General features: G+C 54.0%; 2 protein-coding genes across 3 annotated transcripts in view; one reads left to right on the forward strand and one right to left on the reverse strand.

Moving 5' to 3' along the window:
- The window catches only part of HADHA (hydroxyacyl-CoA dehydrogenase trifunctional multienzyme complex subunit alpha), a 38,953-nt gene extending 29,926 nt beyond the window's left edge, over nt 1–9,027 (forward strand). Inside the window, exons 13-20 of the mRNA XM_033125257.1 lie at nt 425–596; nt 3,763–3,849; nt 5,373–5,513; nt 5,944–6,012; nt 6,789–6,984; nt 7,682–7,796; nt 8,312–8,457; nt 8,544–9,027. Coding sequence (XP_032981148.1) covers nt 425–596; nt 3,763–3,849; nt 5,373–5,513; nt 5,944–6,012; nt 6,789–6,984; nt 7,682–7,796; nt 8,312–8,457; nt 8,544–8,689 — 1,072 coding nt within the window. The 3' untranslated portion in view covers nt 8,690–9,027. The remainder of the gene's footprint in view (nt 1–424; nt 597–3,762; nt 3,850–5,372; nt 5,514–5,943; nt 6,013–6,788; nt 6,985–7,681; nt 7,797–8,311; nt 8,458–8,543) is intronic.
- Nucleotides 9,028–9,106: 79 nt separating this feature from the next.
- GAREM2 (GRB2 associated regulator of MAPK1 subtype 2) lies at nt 9,107–24,494 on the reverse strand. 2 transcript variants are annotated; one of them, XM_033125254.1, is made up of 6 exons: nt 24,287–24,494; nt 21,163–21,303; nt 16,021–16,151; nt 14,270–15,295; nt 13,177–13,340; nt 9,107–12,655 (listed from the first exon to the last, which is right to left on the reverse strand). In XM_033125254.1, the coding sequence occupies exons 1-6, from the start codon at nt 24,396–24,398 to the stop codon at nt 11,626–11,628; spliced, it is 2,604 nt and encodes an 867-aa protein (XP_032981145.1). In that variant the 5' UTR covers nt 24,399–24,494; the 3' UTR covers nt 9,107–11,625. The 2 variants fall into 2 exon arrangements, with proteins under 2 accessions (XP_032981145.1, XP_032981146.1); XM_033125255.1 differs by lacking the exons at nt 21,163–21,303; nt 24,287–24,494 and adding an exon at nt 16,963–17,068.
- Between the last annotated feature and the right edge of the window lie 3,032 nt (nt 24,495–27,526).

Below are 27,526 nucleotides of genomic sequence, written 5' to 3' on the forward strand. Positions count from 1 at the left end.
TAAGTCAGCAAGTGTAAATCCACGTGGTGTAGGACACGGGCTGGCGGTTTCCCCTACTGTACGTAGAGAATTACCATAGCTGCTCTTCTGTTTTGCATTCTAGTATTAGTGTTTCCTCCTCTTGGCAAATTTAATTGTTTTATGGGTGGTGCAGTTTTTGTAAGTTGGGCATTTAGTAGAATGTGGACATGTGGGTTCAACCTGCCTTTGAATCCTAGTCCCCTGGGCACCCTAGGACCCAGCTGTTTAACCACAAGTCCCTCTGAGCTCGGAGCAACTTGGCGCCTTCAAAATGGGAGTGATTTTCACCAAGTACTTCACAGAGTTGGTGAAAATCACACAGCGTACTGTCTAGCCTATGGACACTCAACAAATGTTAGTTTCCTATTCTTTCCCTCTGACTAGGAATGTGGTTTTTTTCTAGATTGAATGACAAAGTGAAGAAGAAAGCTCTGACATCATTTGAAAGGGACTTCATTTTCAGCAACTTGACTGGGCAGCTCGATTACCAGGGTTTTGAAAAGGCCGACATGGTGATTGAAGCTGTTTTTGAGGACCTCAGTCTTAAGCACAGAGTGCTAAAGGAAGTAGAAGCGGTGAGTAAGGGGCCTGAATCCTAGTGCAGGGAGGTGGGGTATTTAAAGGAACAATAGGAAATTCATGGTTCTTTTTACAAGGCTGTTCATTTCCAAACCTAAGTTTTTATGTGAGCTCAGGCACCCGGCATATGTTATAAAAGTCAAATCTAAGTCCTATGGGAAGAAAACCAAGTCGCTTATCAACCTAAGCACGGGGTTTTTTAGCCTTAGAGGGGAGAGTTCAGTTACCCAAACACACAGATAACCTCATGGAGTACAGCCAGATATATTGCCATGTGGGGTTGGCCGTAAACCATAACTAAACTTCTTCAGGTCTAGGCAGCAAAGGAAACGGGAGAAATAATTTCTCCAAGCAGGATTCAAATGCTCATTTTGTGGAAATGCTGCTTTGGTCTTGATCCCTCATACTCTCCATAGCCAATTCTTGAGATGGGGTGACTTGAACAAAACAAGTACTTGAAGAGGGTGGTACGCAGAACGAGCCCAGAAAAGAAATGGCAGTAATCGGGCAGGAGATCGATCCAGGCCTAGCCTAGCGTACAGTTAGATCAACAGAATGTGGGTTACCAAATGGTGTAAACGAAATGGCACTGACTTGGTGACACCCTAGGTGTCCTGAGTAGTGGGGCTGTACCCTTCAGATCCCTGCCTGTGTGAGGGCCACCCTGCTCTACTAAAGACTGACCCTCCAAAAGGTTTAACAGCTAAAGACAGGCAGCTGTGTCTGGGGCAGGCTCCTCGTGTGAGACGCTCATTCCAGAATCTTTCCGTTAGATGAAGTGTAATGCTGGATTCAGCTGAGGCAGAACATTCAGAAAAGCTGGTAGGTCTGTGTTCCAGCCGTGCTCGGTGGCGTTTCAGCTTAGAAATGGAGGTGACGTTCCCATGGCTTTCCGGGCGCTGCTGAGCCAGTGACAGGGGTTCTGAGCGGCAGCCAAAGCACACACAGCCAGAGAGGAGAGAAGATTATCTTCTAACCGACCGGGGGTGGTATTGGCTTTTGGAAACCCTGAGTGTGGGAGTATCGGAATGGGGGAAAGTTGGTTAGTTGTAGCGTTTGGGAAGCCAGTGGTCAAGCAAAAAAGAAGAGGGCCCAGCAGATCAAGAGAAATGCAGGCTATGAACACATCAGTCTAGTGGTTCCACTGCAACAGGAAGGTTAAGGGAGGAAAGGATGGGGCGGAACCTCGCAGGGAAGGAGAAGGAGAGCAGCGAGTTTGATGTGATGGCACAGGGGGAAAGGAACTATGGGAAAGTGAGCAGAGAAAGGGAGGATTCTCTGGGAATCGTTGACTTTTAGCAGATAGTAAGAAGAAAAGGAATGCCAGCTTTGGCCAGAAAGAGTATTACTAAAGGTAAAATCCAAAATGTTATGTATGTTTTAGTTACTTCTGTAACATGTCGGCTGCCTTTACTTTTTTAGTAAGCTAGTGAAATCATCTCAGTAGGAGATACGCAAAGTTATTCAGAAAGAGAAAAAAAGAGTGAACTCCAGAACAGACTTGTATTTAGAAAATTAAGGAATTTTAAGTGAAAGACATTTCGGAGGGTATCAAGTTCATCTTCTCATCTGGCCTCTGCTTGCTTTATAAGAAAAGTTTAAAGCTAAATCTATATACTTCAAGTTTTCAAAACTTCCCTTTCTCTCCACAGAACTAAACTCTCTCCTTTGACATTCTTCCTCATCCTTGTCTGCAGACCCCACACGGCCTCGGTTGTCCCCTTGAGTATCTTCATCATGTCTCAGTGCTATATTGCCGTGTGACCAAACCACTGTAAAAGCAACTCACAGTTCTGTAGTGTGGGGAGGGCTTCACATGTAGCTGGGCCTACTCCATGCGGTTTCACTTGGAGTCACTCACATGACTGCATTTAGCTGCAAGCTGGGTGGGGCGCCTCTGTGCTCCTCCACTGGCGGCCTGTCCTCACCTTGTGTTCTAGCCAGACCTTCTCTACAGCATGGCCGCTGGCTTCCAAGAGAGCTACTTGGCTTCTTAAGGCTTGGCCTGGGACTGGCATAGTCACTTCTGCTGTATGCCATTGGAAAAAGCAAGTCACAGGCTGGCCCAGATTCAAGGGGAGGGGAAGTAGACTCTACCTCTGGTTGGGAGGAAAGACGGGCATGGTACCAGGCAGGCAAGAATTGTTGCCAGCCATCTTTGGTGACATTGGTTTGCTCTTCGTAGAGCATTTTACCACCAGCATTAGACACCATGCCACCATACTTGTATTATAACTTGAGACTGTTAGCTTTCTTACACTCATGCATGGCTGTCAACTCACATTATACTTTTGATTAACTAAAATCATGGGATCTTTACAACAAGCTTACTGCCAAATCACGTCTTATTCATCAGGTGCCTGTCTGGTTCTTTTTTTCCCTTTTTTTAAAAAAAATAAATCTTAATGTAGTACTTTTCGTTTATCCCCATAGTAATTGATCTTATTTTACACTCAGCTTTTCAGTGGGTTGGATATGTCTTGAACCTTGATTCTCATCTTTGATGTTAGGTTTCTGCCTGTCCCAGATTTGCACAAATTTGTCAGGTGCAGTGCCTTCCATGTTTTTATCCAGGCATCTGAATAAAAACATGAATAAGCTAGGCCCATGGACAGAATACTGAGAGGGCCTACATTAGAGACTATTCTCCAGGTTGATAAAGCTAGTGCTTAATGGTATTCATGTACTGTAGATATAATTATAGCGGTGTACCATTTTTTAGTAACACAGTGTATAAAATGAGATAGGCATGCACGTGATGGCTTATTATAAAGTTGGAGGGTGGGAGTGTCATAAGCTTTCAGACTTGAGGGCAGACCAAAACAAGAAGGATTGATACCCATGCTGGATCTTGAAACGAATGAGATTTGATTCAAGACCACCTTTTCAGTGTTTCTCTGAAGTGCCTCATTTACCTAACTGCTGGGACAGGTTAGGGCTAGGTGACCTCATGATGGGCCATAACTAGAAGGCTGAATGGGAAAGAGAACAAGGCCAACACATTCCTCACCACAGATGCCCAAGGTAATCACAAATGTCAGATGAATGGTGTCTACTGTCTGAGCAGTTTTGGCTGGGCCCAAGTGTCACTCATTACTTTTACTTTGGACTGCTCATTTCCTAGACCTACATGACACATTCTTAAATGCTTTTCCCCTGCAGGTGATTCCAGCTCACTGTATCTTTGCCAGCAACACATCTGCTCTCCCAATCAATGAAATTGCTGCTGTCAGCAAAAGACCTGAGAAGGTAAATTTTGAAGAGAAGAAAACCCTGAAATGTTTTACTGCTTCAGGTTCACTGATGAAGGCTTAGAACATGAGAAGGGACTGGTGTGGATTATGAAGTAGATGGGGGTGACAATGTAGTCCCAAAAACTGGGCACCTAAAAACTAGTACCATGACCAGTGTGAGATGCAAGAACAAATGGAGTCCAACTACAAATACTTTTATAGGTGATTTGTATCCCCAATGGGTATGATTGTTCAGGTTCAGACTATAAAGCCAACCTTTATTACAATTAGACATTGAAAAATAGGTCCTAAAATAAGGGATGCTCCAAAATACCACTTCAACTTCATAGCAGACTCTGGTAACTGTCTAGGATGGGTTTGGTTCCAACTCCAGGCCCAAGAATGGAGGGTCGGGTGCGGTGGGTGGTCCACCTATGGGTTCACTTGGACCTTCTATCCAGGGCATGAGAGGGGTGGGTATGGAGCACTTTCAGCGATTTGAAATGATGCCTAGAAATTTATCTTTGGGCTTCTGCTATCTACCAGAGTAGTCAAGTAAAAGTGAAAACCCTCAAGGAGAAATAAAACACTTCAGCTCTGAGCAGGATAGCAGTTAGCCTCATCTAACCAGAACCAGCCAAAGGTAGGCAGGCCGTAGAAAAGACCTTTAAGGATTTCAGAAGGGTGATAACACAGTCCACGTTCTAAAAACACAAGGCCTATTTATTCCTATTCTAATAGCTTGCTAATGCAGGGTCATCTTGTTTCCTAGCACGCAGCAGATTAGGAGTGATGGTGGGGCCTGACAAAGGCAGGCTCATTGATGGCAAGAAAAGGTCACAGGGAAATGTGGCAGCTGCTAGTGTGACACTAAGGGAAGACACAAAAACAGTATGAGGGTAGGTAGACAGGCTGGCAGTGTCACATCACTCAGAGCACCTCCACAGCATTTAAAATCAGCAAAGGAGGACCTGCTGTTGTTCCTTGGATGCCAACCTCTCGTTCTCCCCAGTGGAGTGGAACAAGCATCACCCTTTGCAATCTAGCCTGCAGTTATCTTGGATAGCTGCCATCACCTGCTCGCCCATGGCATTCAGACACAAGGAAGGCCAAAGAGGCACAAGTCAGGTGCCCAGCCATCTCAGTTTGCCCACAATTGACTGCTTTCCACCTGCCCCTACTTCCCAAAAAAGTGGCCCCTCTCATCAGCATCTAAACCATCAGCATCATTAAGTGGAGCCTTCATTCTTCTCCCGCGATAAATCTAATTCGGCCTTTAGCTGTGATTCTGGCACCAGTTGTTGGTAGGATTGATTTCCCTTAGTGAAAAGCCCTAGAAGTAGATGGAAGAAGAGGATTCCAATAAGCTCTCCCTGAACAAACTGAACTTCTGATCAATGAACCGTGGACCCAAACCACTCGCCTGTATCAAGCCGCACTCCTGTATCGCTGCCTCTCTCCAGTGCTTTCCTAGCAGAAAAAGGATGCTGTTGGGCGCCCTCGTCAGCACTAAGGTGTCGGCTTTGTTCCCCTTGCCAGGTGATCGGCATGCACTACTTCTCTCCTGTGGACAAGATGCAGCTGCTGGAGATCATCACAACCGAGAAAACGTCTAAGGACACAACTGCTTCCGCTGTGGCCGTGGGTCTCAAGCAGGGGAAGGTCATCATTGTGGTTAAGGTACACATTGTGATGTAACAGCGGCAGGGTTGGAGAAGTTTTAGTAAGACTCCTTATACCACCCAGCTTGGTGGTAACTATTCTGGGGCAAATATACTGACTTTTGATATGATTTCCCCTTAGTTGCCCATAGTACGGACAGTGGTACTGACTGTACCACCGAGTCAGGGTCTGAGTGGGGCATGTCGGGAATGTGGCAGGTTCTCCCAGCCCTTCCAGACCTTTCAGGTGACCATGAAACTATATGCTGTGCTCTTGGATTCAAGCCATGCTGCCCCTGGCTATGGCTTCCCCTGCAATTTAATTTTAAGGATTCTCATTGAGGTTACAATCACCTTGAATTTGAAATGACTTCTGGGGAGTGCCCAGACTCAGGTCGTACCCACAAGAGAGGGAGGGGCCAGCGAGCTCACATTCTCTCCCTTGGCAGGATGGACCTGGCTTCTACACCACGAGGTGTCTTGCACCCATGATGTCTGAAGTCATCAGAATTCTCCAGGTTGGTACTGCTCTTGAAATGTGTGAGGCGTCTTCCACGCCTTAAAGCAGTCCTCCAAACGGGTAATGTCAAGATGAGGTACAGTCTTCTGATAACTCCTGCCTCTTCTCCAAGTAGGCCCTTTTGTGCCCTCCCTTTCCATACGTGGTGGGAAGTCATGGGCTTATGCTGCCAAAATGGGCAGAATTTTAGCTTTGCTCCCTTAGCTTCCTTTCTGCTCCATTAGGCCAAAGGCCTCCCAACATGCTCTTCTGTGCAGTTTCTGCATCCCTTTTGAGGCAGGGCCCACTTGGTCTGATTGGCGCAGCATCTGCTTCTGCACAAGCAGCCCCCTCCGGTGGCCGTACAGGTCATTCACCGGCAGGAGGGGGTGGCCCCTCCTCACCAGACACTTAACCAGACACGGGGAACACCGGGCTCTGCGGCGCAGCCCCTTGGTCATGTCTCTTCTCAGTCATGGGAAACAGCCCTGTCTGCCATGGAATCTCATTGTTATCAAGATTCATAATTACATACAAGGAAAACATGAATCATTTTTCATCTGTAGACTTGATCTTAAAGTGCTGTAGGTTAGGGAAGGCTCGGACTTTCCCCTTGTGGCTCCCTAACCTCTTGTGTTTCCCTGAGTGAAACAGTCCCAGTCCTGGGCCTGGCCAGGTGGCACCAGAAGAGAAGTAGGTGTTGCCCGCAGCTGTTTCTGAGGGTGAACCCCGGGAGCTCCTGTGGGGGGACGGGGATGGCCTTCCCCTGAAGTCCCTGCTTTACGGCCCATTCAGGAAGGAGTTGACCCTAAGAAGCTAGACTCCCTGACCACAGGCTTTGGCTTTCCTGTGGGTGCTGCCACACTGGTGGATGAAGTTGGCGTGGATGTCGCAAAACACGTAGCAGAAGACCTAGGCAAAGCCTTTGGGGAGCGGTTTGGAGGTGGAAGCCTGGAACTGCTGAAACAGATGGTGTCCAAGGGCTTCCTGGGTGAGTCGTGTCAAAGAAACATAAACAGCACCACTAGTCACAACGTTCTGAACAGTTTCTTGAGACCAAAGAGTTACAGAAGGCCCATGTGGAAGAAGAGTGTTTTCCTAAACACACTATGAGCCCACTGTCATAGCAAAAATGATTTCATGACATTTTAGTCTGGGTGGGCCTGTAGATTATGGACAGAAGGTGCAACTCTGGCCTCCTGAAGCTCCGCTACTACCGGCCCAAGTTATGCCGGATTGACAGGCATTTTCTCCTGCCCAGGGCCTCTAATACCTCTGGGATGCTGCACTGGCAAGCTTGCATCCAGGTTTCACCACGTTGTCTGGTGCCTGTGTGCAGGCAGTAAAACGTCTGAAGAGAGTACACAGTTGAGGCCCACCAGAGAGGGGGCTTTCTCTCTTGGCAAAGCAGCAAAATCAGCGCTAGGACCTGGCATCCTAGGGCCTGGTGTTGCGTATCTGGACATGAAAACTCACCCAAGTGGCCTTTCCCATCCAGATACACAGACTTCCAAGAAATACCTTTTTTCCTTCTCTGTGAACTCTCCTGAGGAACACTAAATTTCTAGGATTAGCTAGATATACAGATACACAGAGAGAGGCAGGAGTTTTGTAGCAGACTAGCAGAGAAGAGACTTCTCAGGCCTGGGCTCTGAGAATTTATAACTACCTTTTCCTGCTTCTTTTAGGTCGCAAGTCTGGGAAGGGCTTTTACATCTACCAGGAGGGTGTGAAGAATAAGAGTTTGAATTCTGACATGGACAGTATTTTGGAAAGTCTGAAGGTGCCGCCTAAGCCTGATGTGTAAGTATGTTGGAGTGGCTCACGGCGTGAAAACGTCTCTCATCAGCTCAGAGCTTCTCAGCCCCTCCCTCATCTGTGGTGAACACCGTAGCTGCTGCTGGCACGGAGCTTTCTACTTGTGCCCTTCCTCACGCACATCCGCTCATTCTCTGCCAGGCATCAGGGGAGAACTGCGGCCGAGCCCTGGGAAGAGCCCTGCTCCAGCCTTCCCTCTGAAGGTCCCAGAGAGTAACTAGAGAGAGAATTATCCAGGCCCTTTTGCCCTCCAAACCCTTTATCACTTGTAATTGACGGCTGCTGGTGTCAAGAGACACTGCTCTGTTGTAGACCCTGCTCTAGGTGCTCGGCTTCAGGTTCCTTAGGGCACGTAGCTCTGTGCTGTCTTTCCAAGGGAAAGATGGGCCTGGCACCGTCTCTGGAGTTGCAGGTTCAGTAGGTTGGCCCTCGTTCCCGAGAGGCCGCTGCAGCCCTCCCTGCCTGCTCTTCTCTACCTGAATGTCTCTCTCTGTTGGCAGCTCCTCTGATGAAGACGTCCAGTACCGCCTGGTGACAAGATTTGTGAATGAGGCCGCCCTGTGCCTGCAGGAAGGGATCCTGGCCACCCCCACAGAGGGAGACATCGGAGCGGTCTTTGGGCTCGGCTTCCCGCCCTGCCTTGGAGGTTGGTCTTGGGAGGTGGGGAGGCAGCTTGCTTTATCCTGGAGCTCATGCTGCTGTCTCCTTCATCAAATCCTGTTTCTCCCTCAGGGCCCTTCCGCTTCGTGGATCTGTATGGTGCTCAGAAGGTAGTGGATCGGCTCAGGAAGTACGAGGCTGCCTATGGAAAACAGTTCACCCCATGCCAGCTGCTAATCGACCACGCTAACAGCTCTACCAAGAAGTTCTACCAGTGAGCAGGCCCTCACCCCTGCTCACCTGCACACTAATCCCGACTGCCGGCAGTGCTAGTGTCTAGATTTATCCGAGGAAAAGAAGCTCCGGCACTGGTGTGTGCTTTAAGTGCCTTCAGCTAGGACTGTCTCTCCCTCCTGGGGAAGTCTGGCTGTGTTTGCACTTCATGTTGGAACGTGGAACCCACTGCTCGTGAATTTATAAGCCCTGAGACACAAAGTGGCAGCACCTTTGGAGCCATCTTTGCTGCCTATTCCTCCCAGGAGGCCAGTGGTGGTGAGGGCAGCTATGCACCCGGCCACACACAGGGTAACAATAAAACCAGATTTATTTATCAGCCTCCCTGCCTGCTTGTTGTTTTTTTCTGTCTTTGTCCTTCTGGTTTAAACCCCTTTCAGGGAGTGAACTGGAATAAAGCCCTGTGCTTTCATGCTAAGAATGTGTTGAGAGAGTTCTAGGCAGCACCTTAAGAGAGAAGCCTTTGAAACCTGACTCTTTAAATGCTTTGGCTGGGCTTCTGCTTACAGTGGGGACGTGGCCCCAGCTAACGAGAGCAGCAGACGTGTAACAGGCATGGAGGACCAGGATATATATACGTAACCGACTTCTTTCCCTAAACTGCACCTCCTCATTGCACTTTTATCCAATTCTTTTTTTGGTGTGACTCATTCACACATGCTCCTCAGGATGTTTGTGGGAAGGCTGCAGTTAAACAGAGGAGGTAACATTACCCTGCGCGTCTTGGCGGCCCCAGAGCATGGAAGAGGCCTGCACCATGACCAGAGGCAGCACGTGTGCAGGACAAGGAACGCCATCAGCCCACCCCCACATCCGTTCTGCCAGACCCTCCACTCTTGCCCCACCGCCTTCTGGTGTGGAAAGTTCCTCCACTTGTGTTCTGGCAGCAGAGCCCAGTCTGGGTAACAGCATCGGGGCTTTGAACTGGGTCTGGCAGAAGAATCCACGCTGAGTGTGCGCAGAATCATAATTCAAGTCCTATCACTGTGCCTTCTCAACTTGGAGATGTAACCAATTGCTCCTGCCTCTGCGCTAGGCGCGAGTACTTCAAATACCGCCCTGGTCCAGCTCTGTGGCTGAGACTGGCAGGCAAGGAGCTTAGCTCTGGCTCTACTGAACTCTGACGGTTGCTAGGAAGCCAGACGAAAGCCAGCTCATCTCTGAGTTGGGGTTTGCAGATGACCAGTAGACGGTAGAGAAGCGATCCTCTATACCAAGGCCATCAGCTTCTAAAGGTGGGGCTCGGAGAGCCTCACGGCAGGCATCGGGCCAGTGCAGGAGGTTCAACCTGGGCCCTGGCTGGTGGCACTTTGAAGTCTGGTCTTTCCACATGGCAGGTATGAATTGTGTTGAAACAGTAGTGGGAGGTGGAAGGTTCTGGTAGGGGAGGGGCTTTCAGGACTGGGGGCCGGCACTGCCAGCTGCCTCTGGGGAACCAAAGTCCTTTCCCGCCTGGAGGCATATCCATTGTGCCTCCAAAGGAAGAAAGCAGTTGACACCCCAAATTCCACTTGCACTGTTCCTCAGCCATCCAGCATTTATTTCACTAGTCCTTGAGCATTCGTTAAATGACTGGCAAGGAAACCCAATGTCTCGGCATCGGTACCTGTGCTCTACTTCCTGAGTCCCCTTCCCTCAGAGCTGAGGCAGCCTGCTTGGGACACCAGCATGGCTTCGCTACTCTTAAGACAGAAAGACGGAGGAAATAAATACCTAGGTAGGCCAGGTAAGGCAGAAGAAAAGGCTGGCACCTCTGGGGCCTGACACTAGTGAACATGAGAACCACTGCGGTCCTGGGAGGTGACACGGGGAAGAGCACAGAGGGACGGGCAGTTGGACACAGTGGCCACCCTGCTCTAGGCGCCAATAGATCACCAGGCACAAGATGCAGGGCACAGACCTGCCTGAGGCACGGGAGCAAGTGCAGGAGGACTAAGCTCCAGGAGGGAAAAGGCAGGTCTTCCCAAGCCACTGTGCTTTCTCTCTCCACTGTCCTCCCTGTGCCACTGACAGGAAACCAGGGAGGGACACCAGGTGTTTGTCAGAGTCAAGTGATGGGGCAGGAGACCGATGGACGTGGAAGTGACTGAAAGCCACGTGCCGCTAGAATCAAGCAGCAGCCAGCTCAATCGACCTGCTGTCTGTCCCAGGGAGTCCATCTGGGCAGACGGCACCCAACCTGGCAGGATGGGGGGAGAGATGCAGGAGAACACGGGGCACTGGATGTCGGGGGAGCACCTGCCTCCCTAACTAGATAAGTAGGTCAACAGCAGAGCTGTGCTCTTCCAAAGTCAACCGTGAGCCAGAACCCAGAGGTGGCACCTTGAAGTGCAGTGGCACAGGCTTACACCTGATCCACGTGTGCTCAGGGCCGGGGAACTAACTCAGGGTGGAGCAGACAAGGACGGGAAGGGCATCTCAGAGGCCTCTAAATCAGCACACCGACCCTGGGGCAGCTTAGGCCAAAAGCCCACAGAGCACGGAGGAGAGAGGGCACTTGGGGAATTTGTGCTTAAATCACGGGCCATCTTCTTCCCTCGTCTCTACCCTGAACCTACAAGCTTGAGAAGTGAGACAGCTGTGAAGCTCTGTAGCAGGGCGTAAGAAGGTGAAAGGTCACCATAAGGCCAGCTTTTGAGCATCGCAGCAAATGCCTCACCAGGCCCAGGTGTGCACTAGCGACTCGTCTTCTCCCTACATACTGTGCACGCTCAAAGGCAAGCTGTCCCCATGCAGGGGTCTCGCCCCAGAAGACCCCATTTCCAAATGGGTATCCCCTGGATTCACTCTGGGTGGCTACCTAGAAGCCTCGGTCCTAGCATAGATTCTGCCTCTGGGAGTGCTGTCCCCCTGCAGACCCACGGCTGGTCCCAGGGCCTCTGAGCCAGCATTCCAGTGGTGCAGCCACGAGCTGGAAAGGTCAGATCTTGGGCCGCCAGCCTTTGATGAACTGCATGATCTTCTTGACCTGCAGCTTGGTGAGGCGGAAGTCGTCTGCCAGGATGTCCTCACTGAGCTGCACGAAGATGCTGCCATCGATGCGTTCCCGGGCAAAGAAGCTCACCACGTCCTCCGAGAGCCCAATGAAACGCAGACTGCGAGAGACCTCCTCCAGGGAGAGCGCAGACAGGTCAGCGGGAGGCTGCCAGGAAGAGGCCTCCCGGCCTCCCCAGCCTGTGGCCCCATCCCGGGGACTGGCAGGAGGAGGCCCTTCTAGGCGTCCTTGGGTGAGAAGGAGTCGTGCTCCACCTGCCTCAGGCCCCTGCAGGGCCGCTGGTGACAGTGGAGCAGTGACCTGCCGCAGCACCAAACCTTCAGGCTCAAAGGCTTTGGGGGGTCCAACAGGTGAAAGGCGGGGTCCAGGCCCAGGTACTCCCACAGCTCTGGGCTCCTGACAGCGCAGCAGCTCAGGCTCTGGAGAGCCACCTTGCCCCAGCTCAAAGGGGTCAAAGGGCTCTGAGGCTGGTTCCTGCCACTCAGAGGAAGAGGAGGAGGAAGTGGGACAGGAGGTGGGAGCAGCTGAATAGGCCTGGCCTGGTGAGCCTGGGCCTGGGGAATAAGCAGGGCTGGAGGTAGCCAGGGGACCCGAGGTGGTCGTCGGCCCAGCAGAGCAGGCCGCTGAAGGGCCTGGGGGGTAGACAGGCCCAGAAAAGGGGTTGAGAGCTCCAAATGGAGCAAAGCGTTTCTGGGGGTGAGAGGGCTTGAAAAGAGGCGGGCAGCTGTGGTAGGTCTTAACAGGGGTGTCAGCCCCCAAGAGGGAGGCCGCTCTACTGCTCAGGGGCTCTGTGAGGGCGCGGGAGGCCTGGCTGGGCTGCGTGGTTGAGGGCAGGGGTCCCGGGGGTGGGCGGCTGGAGGACTCGCCCACTTTGCAGTCTCCCCATGTGCATGGGTAGCAATAGAGGGAGTAGGCGTCTGGTGACGGGGAGCCACTGCCACTACGGGAACCTGCCCTGTGGGCAGAGAGACAGACACATACGAAGTGTAAGACAGCAAGTGGGAAACGTGACAGGGTCACACACGTGACACTGCTCTGCCAGGTCACAGAGGCTGCCACTCTGATCTCAGAACGCTGGCCCATCCCCCAGCCCCCAAGGCTTCTGGGATTGCCCTATCCTTTCTTCAGGCATTCTCCCACCCCAGGAAAAAGTAAACAAAACTGAATTACATACAAATTTCAAAATAGCAAGGAACACTCCACCCTGGGGCTGAGTCCCAGTCTGGAGGGAACCAGAGCAATGTTCCCATGCAATCCTCACCATTTAGGGAAGGAGCAAACTGAAGCCAGACAGTGGGGAGCGAGGGACTGGGCCCCGAGCCCCCAGACCCGACCCCAGTGCCCTCTCCCTAGGTAGTGCACCCTCCGAACCCTCCAACCAAAGTCTTTCTCTTCCTCAGCACTGGCTCCCTCCCTGCCTCCCCTGCCGCAGTCCACCTTAGGAGGGCCCAGGACCAAGAGAAGGAAGGGGCTCACCCATCCTGGAGGCCAGAGGAGTAGTAGGAGAGGCTGGAGCTGGGTGAGTGGACAGGCTGCAGCTTGGGGAAGCGTGGGGGCACCGGGGGGCTGCCTGAGAGCCGGCCACTGCCACCCCGGGGAGGCACAGGTGGGGCATTGAGCAGTCGGCACTCCTCCTTCACCTGCAAGCAGAGAGCCGTGACTCCACCCTTTGTCCCGGGGCCGTGGCCACTGACATTCCTTATCTTCCTGAACAACTGGGCAAGGAGCATGTCTGGGGCTGACACTTTGCCCAGAGGCTGCCTCGCCTCACACCCCACGACCTACCCACCCCACCCCTTATCATCTCTCCAACCCGTTTCACTCATCAAGAGCACACAACACATACAATCTCCTACCGCCTTGGAAATCCACTGTGAATGTCAGAAAAACATAGAAGTCGATCAAAAACAATCAGAAAAGTAGACATATTCCCTCTTCAAGTAAAAAGAAAGAAAAGGGAAACAGTACGGGGGCAGGGGGAAGGAAGGAAAAGTATCTGCCCTCTGGATCTCTTCCTTATAAATCAAATACTGAAAGTGGACTTCCTGGAATGTTAATGGGTGTTGTCCATATTCTGTGGACAAGTATGGTTGGGAAATTCTGCATTGAACACAGATAAACAGGTTTCCTTAGTGCAGGACTTCTCAGAGCCTTTACTATACCAACGGTGTGTAACTCCAAAGTGAGCAGGACTGGAAGGCCATGGAACCTTCTTTTCACTGGACAGCTTAAAGGGCTCCTGTTCTGTGAAACCTGGGTCACGCTGTTGTAGACTCATCGCAAGTTTTCTGAGGCCAGGAACCTACTGGCATCTTTGTCCCACAACTCCCAACGCCACCGCCACTGGTATCCCTCACTACAAATGCTCTTGCGACGCTTTCCCCCTTTTTCTACTCCCCTTCCCCCACACTTGGGCCACTCTTTGTCACACATTTCGAGGGCTGGAGGCCCAGGAGAACTTGCTGTTTAGGCCCAAACCGGGCTCGCTGGCTGGCCCCTCCCCAGAGGATAGAGCGACAGAGCTCAGCGTCCTGCCTCCCACCCTTCCCGCCTCCACCGCGTCACTCACCGCCTCGGATTTGGGAGGGACGGGAGGCGGCGGCGCCTCGGTCTCCAGGAGGGGCGGCCCCGCGGCACCGAAGGAGATGAGGTCCGGCCCCGGGAGCGGCCGGGTCCGGCCCTCGGCGAGGCCCTCGGCCGCCTGGTGCGCCCAGAGCTCCTCATAGGGGATCTCGGCGGGCGAGGCGCCGGGTTCGGGCGCGCCGGCCCAGTCGGGGCTTACGTACTCCTGGTCGCCTTCGCCCGGCGGGCCCGGGCCGCGGGCAGGCCCGGGGGCGCGCGGGGGCGCGGGCAGGCAGAGGCGCGCGCGGCGCGGGCTGGCGCAGTCGTCCGCCAGCTCCGCGGGCGCCTCGCGCACGGCCGTGGAGTACTCGTCGGGGTCGAAGCGCTCGCGGCAGTAGGAGGCGCTGTCGCGCACCAGACGCTCGACGCGCGGGTCCCCGGCCAGCAGGCCCTGCGGTAGCGCAAAGCGCGGCGTGTCGGTGAGCAGCAGGAAGTGCAGCGGCGCCGGGCCCTCGCGACGCAGCGCCAGCCCCAGCACCACGGTCTTGGAGATGATGCTGACCAGCTTGTAGCAGTGGCCCTCCCGCACCGGGTGCAGGTCGTAAGGGTTGCGCGGCGGCCGGCTGGGCACCAGCACGTTCACCGGGAGCCGCACGCGCTCGATGATGGCGCGCACCGTGTGCTCGCCCTCCTGCATCTGCAGCTCCAGCGGGCTGCGCGTGCTGAAGCGGCCCTGGCACTGGAAGGGCAGGCTCAGGCTCTCGTTGGTGCGGTGATTCATGCAGATGAGGCAAGGCATCTTGCCTTTGATAGGCCTGGCGCCCCCGCCTGTTCCCCCCGCACCTCCCGGGCCACCCACCCCGGCCAACGCCCCGGCCCGGCCCAGCTTGCGTAGCAGGGTGGTGAAGCGTGAGCGCTCCTTGGTGGTCTTGGCGCACAGGATCTCCGCCTGGCCCATGAGAGTGAGCTCGTCGCCCGCGTGCAGTGTGAAATTGTACACCTCGCTGTCCTCGCTGAACTCGCCCGACACCACCTGGGGATCCCAGAAACACTGAGGCCTTAACCTGGGCCCCAGGGAAAGCCAGCCCTATGAGGCACTCCAGGACCCAGGAGGTCAAGACCACTGGATTGGGGGGGGAGGGTCAGGGACCCACGTTCCATCCTGGAGAGGCCACATGGTGGCTGTGCAACCTTAAATGAGTACCTCTGGTGGCCTTAATTACCTCATGTAATAACTTACTTGGAAGAGTTGCTGTAAGGATTAAACAGACTATATGTACAGTGACATATTTTGCAAATATTCAATAAGTGTCAACTTTTTATCATTATCTTTATAACTTGGGTGATAATAATGTTCCATCCATTCAACAAGGCTACTGAGAAATGAACTGATAAGAAAAGGGTTTGTGAAGAGCTGTCTGTGTCCAGGTGGGGGACTGACTGCATTGCATTGTGCTGCCTACAACCACCACCCCGACCAGTGGATGCCAGGACCGCCTGCCCTAAAAGGTGTTCGAGTCAGTGCATAACCCTCCACACGCTTCTTCACCCCCTTTTGCAGGAAGTTCTTCAGCCCAGTGAGTCATATACCCAGCTCTTCTGACATGGCCCAAATGTGCCAAAGACCCTCAAGGGGCTGCCAGAAGTCACACTGTGACACCTTTTATCTCGTGGACTCTAAGGACAACCGTACAAACAACCAGGGTCAGGGATTCCCAGAAGAGAAGGGGCACCATGTCTGGTGTGAGGAGGACTGACCTTGACACTGAAGGTGATGGCTTCCATCACAAAGATGCGGTCAGGGAAGACGCTGGCCACCTCCTCCACGCTGCTGAAGTATCTCACTGGCTCCCGCACATCCCGGGCCTGCTCCAGGAGCTTGAACTTCCCTGCACAGGAGGGAATGCAGGCTTCTAGGGTGGGCCTGCTTACTGGGAGCATGGCTTGCATCCCAAGAGACCTCATGGTCCCTACCTGCTGCTTCCCTCATCTCAGCCAGCCCCTCTGGAAGTCAGGCGGGCAGAAGGGCAGGTTTGCACCAGCATGTGGTAGAAGGAGCTGGTCAGCTGGCTCAAGCCTCACAGGGAGGTGAGCACAGACCCAAGCAACTAGAACCCAGCCTTCAACCCGTGGAGAGCTGTGAGTGTGTGATGAGGATAGTGACTACCTGCCCAGAGAAACCCAAGTGCAAACTAGCACCCAAACACTTGGACACAGAGCTGACCTCTGACCAAGCATCACTATGGCATTGGGGATACTTGGTCCCAGCCCCACTGACTTGCTATGACCCTAGACAAATCCCTTCCCCTCTTGGGGCCTCTGACGCCTCATATGAGGCGGCTGGAGCAAATGATCTTGACCTGACATCCTGTGCATCTACCTTGGATTGCTGATCCACACTGATATATTGGGCAAACCAGCTGATCAGCCCCAGGCCTTTGAAGCTTGGGGAGAGCCACTCTGATCCCAGCTCTGGTCACACATCCTGTCATGGCCCAACATCCAGCCCCACTGTCCCAGAGACCTCTGATCTGAGCCCAGCAAAGCCTCCCTCAGATGAGGCCTTCCCAACCTGCAGTCCAGGGCTGTGTGGTTTGGCTGGCTCAGTAGATGCCCCCAGCAGACTCAAACTTTCAAGAATGATGATACTCCATAAAGCTGATACCCCTGTGTAACTGTCTTACCTCACTGGCCACACACCTTTTATGTGTCCTCTATATGAGCAAGGGACAAGCTGTGAATCGCCCTGGCATCTTGATGGGTGGCCTCCTCGGGCCTTATCCCGAAGGAAGAGAGTCTTGTACAGGCAAGGGGACAACAGGCCGAGAGAAGACAAAGTGATTCTTTAGCTTCTATAGTCTTCCTGGTAGTTTCTTCAGTCATAGTCATTAATTTATTCATTCCACATTTATGGAGCACCCGCTGTGTGCCAGACACTGAGCTAGGCCCGACAGAGGCTACAAATCTGGGTAAAATACAGTCTGCCCTCAAGGATTTCTAGATACACTGGGTGTGACAGCACCCATTGATGGCAGGATGTGATAAGTGCTACAACAGAATTGTGACAAATGTGCTGGAGGTGGGGCAGCCAGATGGCTCAGTTGGTTAGAGTACGAGCTCGAACAACAGGGTTGCCGGTTTGATTCCCGCATGGGATGGTGGGCTGTGCCCCCTGCAACTAAAGATTGAAAACGGCAACTGGACTTGGAGCCGAGCTGCGCCCTCCACTAGATTGAAGGACAACAACTTGGAGCTGATGGGCCCTGGGAGAAACACACTGTTCTCCAATATTCCCCAATAAGATTTATTTTTAATAAAAGTGCTAGAGGGCTGCTGAGGGCTGAGAGCTGCTGAGTTGGGGGTAAGCTGCCTGGCAGCCTGATAGGATCTTAAGAATGAAGAGTTTTATAGAACGGACATTCCAGGTGGAAGGAAGGGAATGAGCAAAGACACAGGGTCCCGAAGGCAGAGGGCCTGCCCGAAATGGTGAGTGCCTGGAGGATAGGGCTTGAGTAGTACGATGACAGGAAGTGAAGTAGACAGCGACTGGGTTACGAAAGGTTCTGAATGCCAAGAGGCCCATGGAAGATTCATCGGACTGGGCAACTGATGAGGGGCAAGTAGGGAGGAAGGGTCTTGGGCCACCAGCCTGGTCAGAAATCAAGTTGGCAGAGCTGTTAAGCAAAACTGGAAACCTGAAAAAAACAGGTTGTAGGGCAGGGGCTTGGGGAGCCTCATCGGAAGTACAGACAAGAAGCTTAGCAGCCCAGCTAAGGAGGCAGCTTTAGCTATGGGCAGGTAAGATGGCTCAGAGAAAATGAAGAGAGGGTCTTAACCCTTTGGGGACCTTCCCAGAAGAATGCCCATAGTGTATTCCTAACATGAACATACATAATTTTGTATACAGTGCCAGGGGTTCCTGGAACCCCCAAACCCAGCCAGAAACCCAGACTGAGACATCGCCCTTCAAGTGCAGGGTATGAAGAGCTGAGGGCCAAGGGCAGGGCATGCAGTATCAACATGTAGGAGCAGGAAGAGAAACGAGAGCCAAGAAAAAGAAGGGAAAATGTCTAGAAGAAGGCTAGGAGGTGCCCTAACCTCCTGGGTGCTGCCCTAACCACTCTGAGACCCTGGAGGGAAGAGGCCTGAGATGTGCCATAGCCCTAGAGGGCAACAGGGGATAAACCCAGGAGGAGTCCTGGCAAGGAGCAGTGGTCTGGGGTTAGGAAGCAGGAGTCAGGGTCGGCTCCCATCCAACAGTGAGTGACCCCCCCGCCTCCACCATATCTACACACAAACCCCCAACCATAAGCAGCCAGGCAGGGAGAAATGCCCGCTGCCCCCTATGGGGAGAGCTGGAGCCAAGTCAGGGCTGGAGCCAGGGGAGGATGTGGCAGGGAAGATCGATGTAACCATGGTAGCCAGCCCCACCCCCTCTCCGCTGCCTGGAGCCCAGCACTGGTCATCACAGCAGGGAGGAAGGGAGACCTCCCAGGAGTGCTGCTCAGGCCCCTGGAAGCCTTTTCCTCCCCCTGTAGCCTCCCCGGGGGGCAGCTTCCTCTCCTGCTCCCCCTAGGAGAGACCCAAGGTCTCTCCACAGCCATAGGGACCTGCCCAACTCCGGGCCTGCCCCTCCTCCCCGCCCTTCTTTCCCAGAACACATCTGCACTGGCCTGCGGTCCCTTCCAGCCTGAAGCAGTCTGGCCTGTTACCCCTCCTTTCCAGCACCTGACCCACGGTAGATGCTCCATAAAGAATGACGGCTAAAAGCACAGCCTGTCCTGGAGTCCTAATGACCAGGTTGAATCCCAGCTCTGCCACCAACCAGCTGTGTGACTTTGAGCAAACTATTTAATCTCTCTGGGCTTCAGTTTTCCCATCTGTAAAATGGAAGCATGCTACTTAGCTCCCAGGGTGCTCCTCAGGGCACAGCGACCATCACTGGGGAAGCTGTCTGGTTCCCGGCTGGGCCAGTGGGGGGCTGTCTCAGAAGAGCCAAGTGTCCCCATACCCTGGGCGGTGGGCTGTGGCCTGGATATCCCGGGTCACTGGGCAGCGCTCCCCTCCCCCGCTTTCGCGGCTCTCTCTACCGGGTCCGCTGGCCGCCCCTGCCCGCCCGCACTATTATTAATTCATTAAGAGGAACCAGCGCAGAGCTGTGCACTCAGCTTCCTCGTTAACCCGCCAGCCGGACTGCCCCCTCCCCCTCCTAAGGGGCCTCCACCTCCCCTCCCTCATGGGGCGAGGGGTGGGGGGGTAGAGCTGCCACCGGAAAGGTGGGGATGGGGCTGTGACATCCCTGCAGCCAGCTGTCACCCATGACCACCACCTTACATGCGCACTCAGGAGGCACCAAAAGACATGGGGAGAAAGGGCTAGCAGAGCCTTGGCCCCACAGTTCCCTAGAAGGTTCTGGCCTTGATTTTCCAGATTTTTAATGACACAAATGAAATGGCACAGTCCCTCAAGTTACATTTCTGTCAATGAGGACTTTTTCCAATTTTTGCTTTTTAACCCAAGAAGACCTGGGACCTCACCCTGGACCAATGACAGATACCCAAAATGGGAAGTTTCTAGTTTGGGCAAGCCCCCTCAAAGGCTCTAGGCACAGGACAGAGCCCAGCACCAGGTCAGAAAGACACTTGAGTTTCTTCAGCTTTTCAATAGGGTGTGGGGCTACGGGGGTACCAACTTGACAGGGTGGTTGTCCGGAGCAGAAGCCATGTAAAGGGCTGAGTCCTGTCCCGCTGGCTCAGGGGAGACCCAGGCAAGGCCAGAGGGGGAAGAGTGGTTGGTACCCGTGAGGAAGGGACTGTGCGCCTTCCCAGGTCAAAGGGTCCCCAACCTTTGTTGGGGGGTGGCAGGGAGGGGGTAGCAGTTAAAACACAGAACTGGGCAAGCTGCTGAAGCTCCTGGGGCCTGTTTCCTTGTGAGTTAAATGGAGTTGATTAGACTTTCTCACAGGATTGCTAGGAGGATAAATGATGAAAATGTTCAGCCCAGTGTCTGGAACGCTGTGGAATCCTGGGCTCATGTGGCGGCATCTCTGGGATGGGATCCTCAGACTCCCGTCCCTCCCACACAGGGGACAATGACCCTGCATCCTGCTGTGATGCCACACCAGCCCAGGAGTCAGGCGACCTGGGTTCTGCCCCTGCTCTGCCCCTTTCTAGCTGTGTGACCCTGGGCAAGTCACTTCCCTTCTTAGGTATAAGCTCTGTTTCATCATATGTAAAGTGAAATGGCTGTACTTTCTTTTTTTTTAGTGGCATAATTCTTTTTTGAAACAAAATCTGATGTAGAACGTCAACATCATATAAAACACAGATCAAAGCAGTTCATTAGCATAATCTTCTTTAAAAGGCTAATTTTAACATTCACTTATAAAGTCAATGAAAACAATGAGTTTAACACAAAAATTGGGGAAAACAGGATTAGAGCTGAAAGATGCAACCAGATTATGAGCCTGAGCATCCCTTTGTTTCTGAAGGTTTTTGGTTGCACAGTACCGAGAAGATCCTGGCAGGTGTTCTCTTCGAGGGTCTGTACAAAAAAGGGTTAATGAGGCAGTTCTCCATACACACACGAAGGTCTCTAGTGAGGGGTAAGGTTGGATCTGCAGCACTTTGAGAGTGTGGGTATTGTTTTAACCGTTAGTTTAAAACCTATTATAAAATCAAATGTGAACCAGAAACCCAGGGCTCCACACAAGAGTATGGAAAGCACTGGGCCCTAAATCTAACCTCAATCCTAATCACACACTGTCAGCCCTGTCCCCACTCATTCCTGTGACTCCGAGAAAAAGCTGGTCACTAACAGCTTCCTCCCAGCCGGCCCTAAACCCTACCCTCCAGCCTATCCCCCCATCAGCTTTACACCATCTGTCCCTGGCTGGCACACCTGGGTACTGCAAGGGGATGTCGATCTTGGGCCCGATGACATAGTGGCCTTCCTCCAGGGTGTGGGCTGTCACGGTTGTCCACTGGCGGCAGGAGTGAATAAGCAGGATGTCTCGCTCACTGACGCCCTCAGCATACTCCCCTGGGAGGGGAAAGGTGGATAGAAGAGGAAGGAAAGGAAAAGAGAACATTTGGAGGGGCAGAAAGAAAAGGCAGGATGACCTCCTCACCTCCTTACCAAGAGTCTCCTGGGGGACAGCTCCCCATAATCTTTGTCCAGGTCAGCAATGCTCAAGGGCCAGGCAGGCTGCCAGCTGTGGCCTCAGGGCTGAGTTAAGGCCTGTCTCTCAGGACTTAGGCTCTCCATGGGGCCCCAGCAACCAGCCCAGCCGCTGTCCTTCATTCATCATTGGATTGGACTGCCTGCTGTCCCCGACCCTGTGCTGGGGCCAAGGGCTCCTAGCAGATGAGCCCAATCTCTACCGTCCAGGAGCCCATAGGCCCACGAGGAAGTGGGAAGAGGTATGAACAGAAAATACAGGCGAAGTCTGAGGCACGGAGTGGAGGGTGTCTGGGCTCACAGAGGGGACCAGCAAATTAGCTGAGGGTACGGTGAAGAAGGGAGACTTGACTAAGCAGCAGGTACCTGAGCTGGGCTTCAGAACCACCTGAATTCACAGCAGCCGAATTCTCAGCCCCCAAGTCAGTGCCCAGGCCAGGCAAGGAGGGTCTTGTTGGGGGAATGGAGAGAGCTGAGAAGGAGCTGTCCGTTGTAAGTCCCAGCTGTGAAGGCTCCCCCAGAGCCATGAGCCACTTGGGCCAGGAGAATGGCAGGGCTCCGAGGAGCTGATTCCTGCCTCTCAGGGGCAGCCCCTGTTCGTTCACCCACTGCCACAGGCAGACAGCCTCCTGCATTCAGGGGACCTCAAAGGAGTGGGGCGAAAGCCTCAGATACTCGTTAACCCCATCTCAGAGTAGCTGTTTCTTGGCTCTCCCTCTGTCAGCCTTCATCCTCCCAGTCTCTGGAACACAGTGATGATGGCTGGAGGGGGTGGATTTAGAATGGGGGGGGGTCTAGTCCTGGGGGAAGCTGCACTGGAATAGAGGTGCCTGGGCCCAGGAGGCTCTAACCCCAGCAACGGTTTCCAGGGGAGCAGGAGGGGCTGGCCCAGCTTCCAGGAGGCCAGTGGAGCTGTCTCCTGGCTGCAGCTGGTGGGCAGGGTGGAGGTGGGGGATGCCTCCTTCCCAGCCCCCTCAGACACAACTTACTAAATTTTTGCCACCCAACCAAATGGGAAATGATTTACTCTAATGGCTGGAGGCTTCATGAAGTGTGTGTTTGTGTGTGGGTGTGGGGGTGGAAATAGAATATATTCAGAAAAGGAGAGAGGCCTGGCTCCCGCTCTGTGTGTGTGTGTGTGTGTGTGTGTGTATCTGTGGTGGGGTTTCTGAGCCTCCCTCCTCAACCCCTTACCTCCTGGGGCAGAGGAAGCTCTCTTACTCAGCAACCTCCTCTTACAGCTCTAAGCCCCAGCCTGCCTTTCCACACACCCAGTCATTGGTCATAGTCACCAACAACTGAGCCAGCACAGCCACCTGGCCCACACTGACAGGGACTTGTCACTCCAATGACACAATTCAGTCCCATGGTCTCACTAAGGGGCCCTTTCCAAATGCATAAGACACACTTCAAAACATACTTTTAATCACATGTTCACAGTCATGGTGACCACAGCCATAACCAGCACTGTCAAAGACAGATAGCTGGACCATCACACCGATTGCTCATTCATTCATTCCCTCCATAATCTCTGTTAGGCAGGATGCCCCCAAAGAGACTGAAGCCTAGTGGGAAGACCATACACTGACCATTATAACAGGTGCAGCACAGTAGGAGACAAGACAGAGGTGCCAGAGGCCTCAAGAGAGCCCAAAGGAGGCCTGACCATACTGAGGGGCTCAGAAAGGACCCCCAGGAAAGGGAGATGCCCAAGAGGATGTGTGGGAAGTAGCCAGGCAGATCGGAGAGCCAGCATAACACATTCACACTCAGACACCTACAGCCTTGCTGTGGACAAAAACAGTCTCCGGATCACACACAGACGAGCTGGGGAACAAGACGTTGGGCTGCGGGGCACCCCTGCCCGACAGCCTGGGTATGTACGCTGCCACGGTGCCCGCTCCTGGGACAAGCTGACGCTCACTGTGCCCACTCCTCGCCGCCGCGGGTCGGAGGAGGGGCTGCCGGGCCCCGCGGAGAGGAGAGGAGCCTGTGGCCGCGGGCCCCATTAGCATTCAGGGAAGCGAGTGTGCCAACGCGGGCCAAACCCCTATTCTTCTCACACACAAAACCCCTGGCCTGGCTGCCAGCCCCAGCTCCTGCCCCTCCCCCAGCCAAGCAGCCCCCACTTCCCGCAAACAGTCCCTCGCTCCGTAGAGCGTCCAGGGTCCCCTCTCGGGCCCCCATGCACGGCCCCATCAACAGAGCAGTCCCGACCCCCAGGCTCTAAAGAGAAGTGGGGCAAATTGTCGGGGAGGGCCGGGGGCTGGGGCACACACCCAGCGAGAGGACTCGCTCATTCGGGCCTCTCCCCCAAGTGGCCTGCTCGTCCCGGGACCGGAGGTGCTCCCAGGACCGCAAAGGAGGGTGCGAGAAGGATCCCAAGAGGGGCTGAGCGGGGCTGGGGGTTGGCGGCAGTGGGAAGACAGGGTCCGAGGCCCTAGGGATGCGGGAAGATCGAGGTGAGAGTCTGGAGACAAAGGGACAGAGGGGGCGCGGCCCGGGCGGGGGTCTGTGGGCGGCAGGGGAAGGGCGGGCGCACCGACGGGGCGGGCGCGGTGGCTCGGCCGTGCTCCGAGTTCCAGCTGGGCCGCAAAATTCTGTCCGTGCGCGACCCCGGTCCCTGTCCTGGTTTCTGTCCCTGAGCCCGTCCGCGGGGCCCAGGAGGAGGCGGACCGTCGGCTGGTGGGCCCCGGGTCTCTGGCGGAGGTGCACCAGGAGCTGCATGGGACCCGGGAGGGGAGCAGGAGGGCAGGGGTCGCTCCTACGGGCCGGCTAGCACCTGCCTGGAGAGTCCCCGATTCCCCTGCGGATCCCCAGTCTTCCTTCCCTGCACCCCTGGTACCTGGCCCGAGGCAAGCGAGCGTCGGCAGGCGGCAGCGGCTGACGATGAGGTCGAGCGGGAAGGCGCCCATGCTCCAGCGCAGGCCAGCCAGCCCCGCCGCCAGCTTCTCCATGGCATGGGCGCCCCCGGGGCCGCCGTCCCGGGGCCCCGACGGCCAGTCCCGCGCGGTCCGGGCTCCCGCACCCGCCGCCACCTCCTGGGGCCGCCGTGGCGCTCCCCGCCTGGCGGCCCGACCCGGCTGCGGTCGTCACGTGGCCGGCCTCCCCGCGGGGCGCCGGCCCCTGTCCCCCCGCCCCTAGCCCCACCCCCCGGCCCTGGCCCGCAGCAGCTACCAAGTCCCGCCTCCCCGCCCCGGCCCCGCGGCCCGCCCCCTTCCCCGAAAGTCCAGGTGACAGCGGGTTTGGAGGACCCCAGGCAGGATCCTGGAGGAAAAACGGAGACTTGAAGCGGCGTCTGAGGGGTCGGGGGTTGGAGAATCAGCCCCTACCCTGCCGAATGGGTCTGACTCCCCCTTTCCTCGCCAGGAGCGGCGCTTTTCTTCACCCCCTCGTGCCGCCGCCTCTAGGAGTCACCGCCCACCCTGCGCAGGCTTCTGCTCCGCTTCCCAAGCCTTCTGCCCCGAATTCACCCACTGCGATCCCAGTAGCGGTCGCTGCCTCTGGGACATTTATCATCTCCATCTTCACACAGCCCGGCGAGGCCGCATCATTAACCCAGTTTACTGATGAGCAGACTGAGGCTCAGAGACGTCAAGTGGCAGCCGGGATTTGAACCCAAGTTTGACTACAAATCTTACTGCTTTCTCTGGTTGTCGCCGTCACCTCAGCCCCCACGGCAGAGCACTTGGGAAGTTCCCAGCACCGTCCTACTGATTTTCACAAGTCCTGTGAGCCAGAGAGCTCCAGCACGTACACAGCATCAGGGATTTGATTGCTCCCGTTCTGTAAATGAGGAAACAGGTGCAAGCACATAACCGGTTGGTCCCTTCTCTCATTCCCTTCTCTTAATTTGCTCTTTCCCTTCTGCTCTCCTCACCTCCTCCTTGCAACCCCTCTCGTCTTCGGCTCCGGAGCTCCTCTTGGGAATCCCCTCCTAGAAGCTGCGGTGACCTGGGCACTGCCACACAGCCAAAGGAGTCCCTTCGCCCTTGATGTGTCCGCGGCGCCTTCTGCAGGCGATCAGGGGCTGGTGCAGGCCTGTCGCCGGACAGGGCAACAGAGATGAAGCTGGGTAGCCTCCAAGAAACTGGTCTTTAAACAGACCCATGGACGCTAGTCCTCAGCTTCAATACCCTAAGGGAGACCCCACACGCACATACACACAAAACCCTCTCTTCCCAGGTGACTGACATCCCCCCTCATTAACCTGAAACCTAAGAGAAGTGGCACCAGATAAGATGAACACAACTTCTCAGTTCAGATCACTTGTTCAATAGACATCTTTTGCAGAGGGAAGAAACCGAGACTCCAAGAGCAGGAATGCTTTGCTCTAAGGTCACACAGCAGAAAAGAAGCAGAGCTGCGACTAGAAGGCAGGCCTCCCAGCCAGCGCTAACTCCATACCCCTGCCTGGCCCACAGCACCAACCGCCTCACTGTGTCCGCTGGCTGGAGGAGAGCTGAGTAGATAGCCCTCAGGCTTCCTTTCTTCAGCCCACAGAGGTGTGACTTGGGGTAACCACCACGGACAATGGACTGACACCGGCTTGGATCTGTGGGGGTGGGGGTCGGTTCTTCCCCAGGGAAGTGAACAGAAGGTAAGAAGAAAATAGAGAAAGGTGAAAATACAGGACTTTAGAAAGGAACAGAGGGTCTGAGGCAGGAGGACGAGGAAGCCGAAAGAAGCAAGTGAAATGAAAAGGGGACGGCCCTAGAGTCACGTTTTTCCCCCTCCCCTGCAGGCTCTCCCTGAGGTAGGGTGACCAAACTGGAACACTCTTGAGAATGAAGGAGGTGCTAACTGGGGCAACAGGCGTAAACCAGACTCCAGGAGAGCGGGTGTAAACCAGGCCTGGGCCATATGGTCAGCCTGTCTGAGATGCCTCTGAGCCCTGGTTGTAGACACCACATCCATGGCGGGGGCTCATGCTCAGCATCACCAGCTCACCTCAGCTCTAGGGCTCAATTTCCAACTAGACCATCCACCCCCACCGAGACATTCCACTTCAACGATCACGGCTGAACTTGGTCTTCTTTTCTTTTCATCGCAACTAAGGACATCACCTTTCACCTGGTCCCTCAGCCTGGAAATCTCCTTAACTCTTATATCCAACAGGTTAGCACGTCCTAGCAAGTCCGCTTCCACCATGTGTCAGGTAGCCCTCTTTCCTCTCCACCTCTAGTGTCCCAGTCTGACTTTAGTTCCTCCTCCAATCTTCTCTCCCCTCAGCCACCCTTCGTATTTCATGTCAAAACCCCTATAACTCTGGATTTCAACTGAGTCAGGACCACACAGGTGTGACACATCAGAGAAAGCCACGTAACTGGTTGAATGTTAAAGCCCTGAAGAGGCTCTGGAACATTCGTAGAATGACAGTTTTGCAGTTTCTTTTATACATTTGACATTAAGGAGGGAACTTAAGGAAGATTACAGGAAGGTAGGAGAAAGCAAGGCAGGGACTGTATTACAGGATAGGTAACAAGATAATTCGCTCTCTGGATGGTGGTTGGGCCTTTGAGTAGTATTACTTCTGGCATTTTTTTCAAAACTATTTAAGTGCGTTTTTCCAGGACCCATCAGCTCCAAGTAGTTGTTTCAGTCTAGTTGTGGAGGGGGCAGCTCACAGTGGCCCACACAGGGATTGAACAAGCAACCTTGCTGTCAAGAGCCAACCGGCCACCCCTACTTCTGGCATTTTAAATATATGTTATAGATATACAAGAACAATGGACAGGGTTTGCTTAAAACCCTTTCACTAAAGAAGTTATAGGCCTGGGAGTGACTACTGACCATGACCTACCCCCATAAGAATTTATGACAGCACTCCTTTTTCGTCCATAGTATGTGTGTATTCTTCAGAATGGGCTGGGTTATGGTGGATTTGCAAACAATATCACAATCTCAATGGCTTAAATCAACAAAGTTTTATTTTTCATTTACACTACATGCTCACCGCAAGTTACCTGGAGATCTGGCCCAAGACACCTCCCTTCCTGGACCCAGGCTGACAGAGGAGCTGTGCTCTAGAACATTATTAATTAATCAGGGCGCTGTGGGAATGTGACCCTGGGATTCCTAGCTA

The sequence above is a fragment of the Rhinolophus ferrumequinum genome, chromosome 13 (assembly GCF_004115265.2).
Source record: "Rhinolophus ferrumequinum isolate MPI-CBG mRhiFer1 chromosome 13, mRhiFer1_v1.p, whole genome shotgun sequence".
NCBI classification, from domain to species: Eukaryota; Metazoa; Chordata; class Mammalia; order Chiroptera; family Rhinolophidae; genus Rhinolophus; species Rhinolophus ferrumequinum.

Coding starts and splice junctions, on each gene's coding strand:
- GAREM2 (XM_033125254.1), bottom strand. CDS start 24,398: ATGGAGAAGCTGGCGGCGGGGCTGGCTGGCCTGCGCTGGAGCATGGGC. Junction 15,296..16,020: donor CCATCACCTTCAGTGTCAAG/GTCAGTCCTCCT, acceptor TGGGATCCCCAG/GTGGTGTCGGGCGAGTTCAG. Junction 13,341..14,269: donor TCCCTCCCAAATCCGAGGCG/GTGAGTGACGCG, acceptor CTCTGCTTGCAG/GTGAAGGAGGAGTGCCGACT.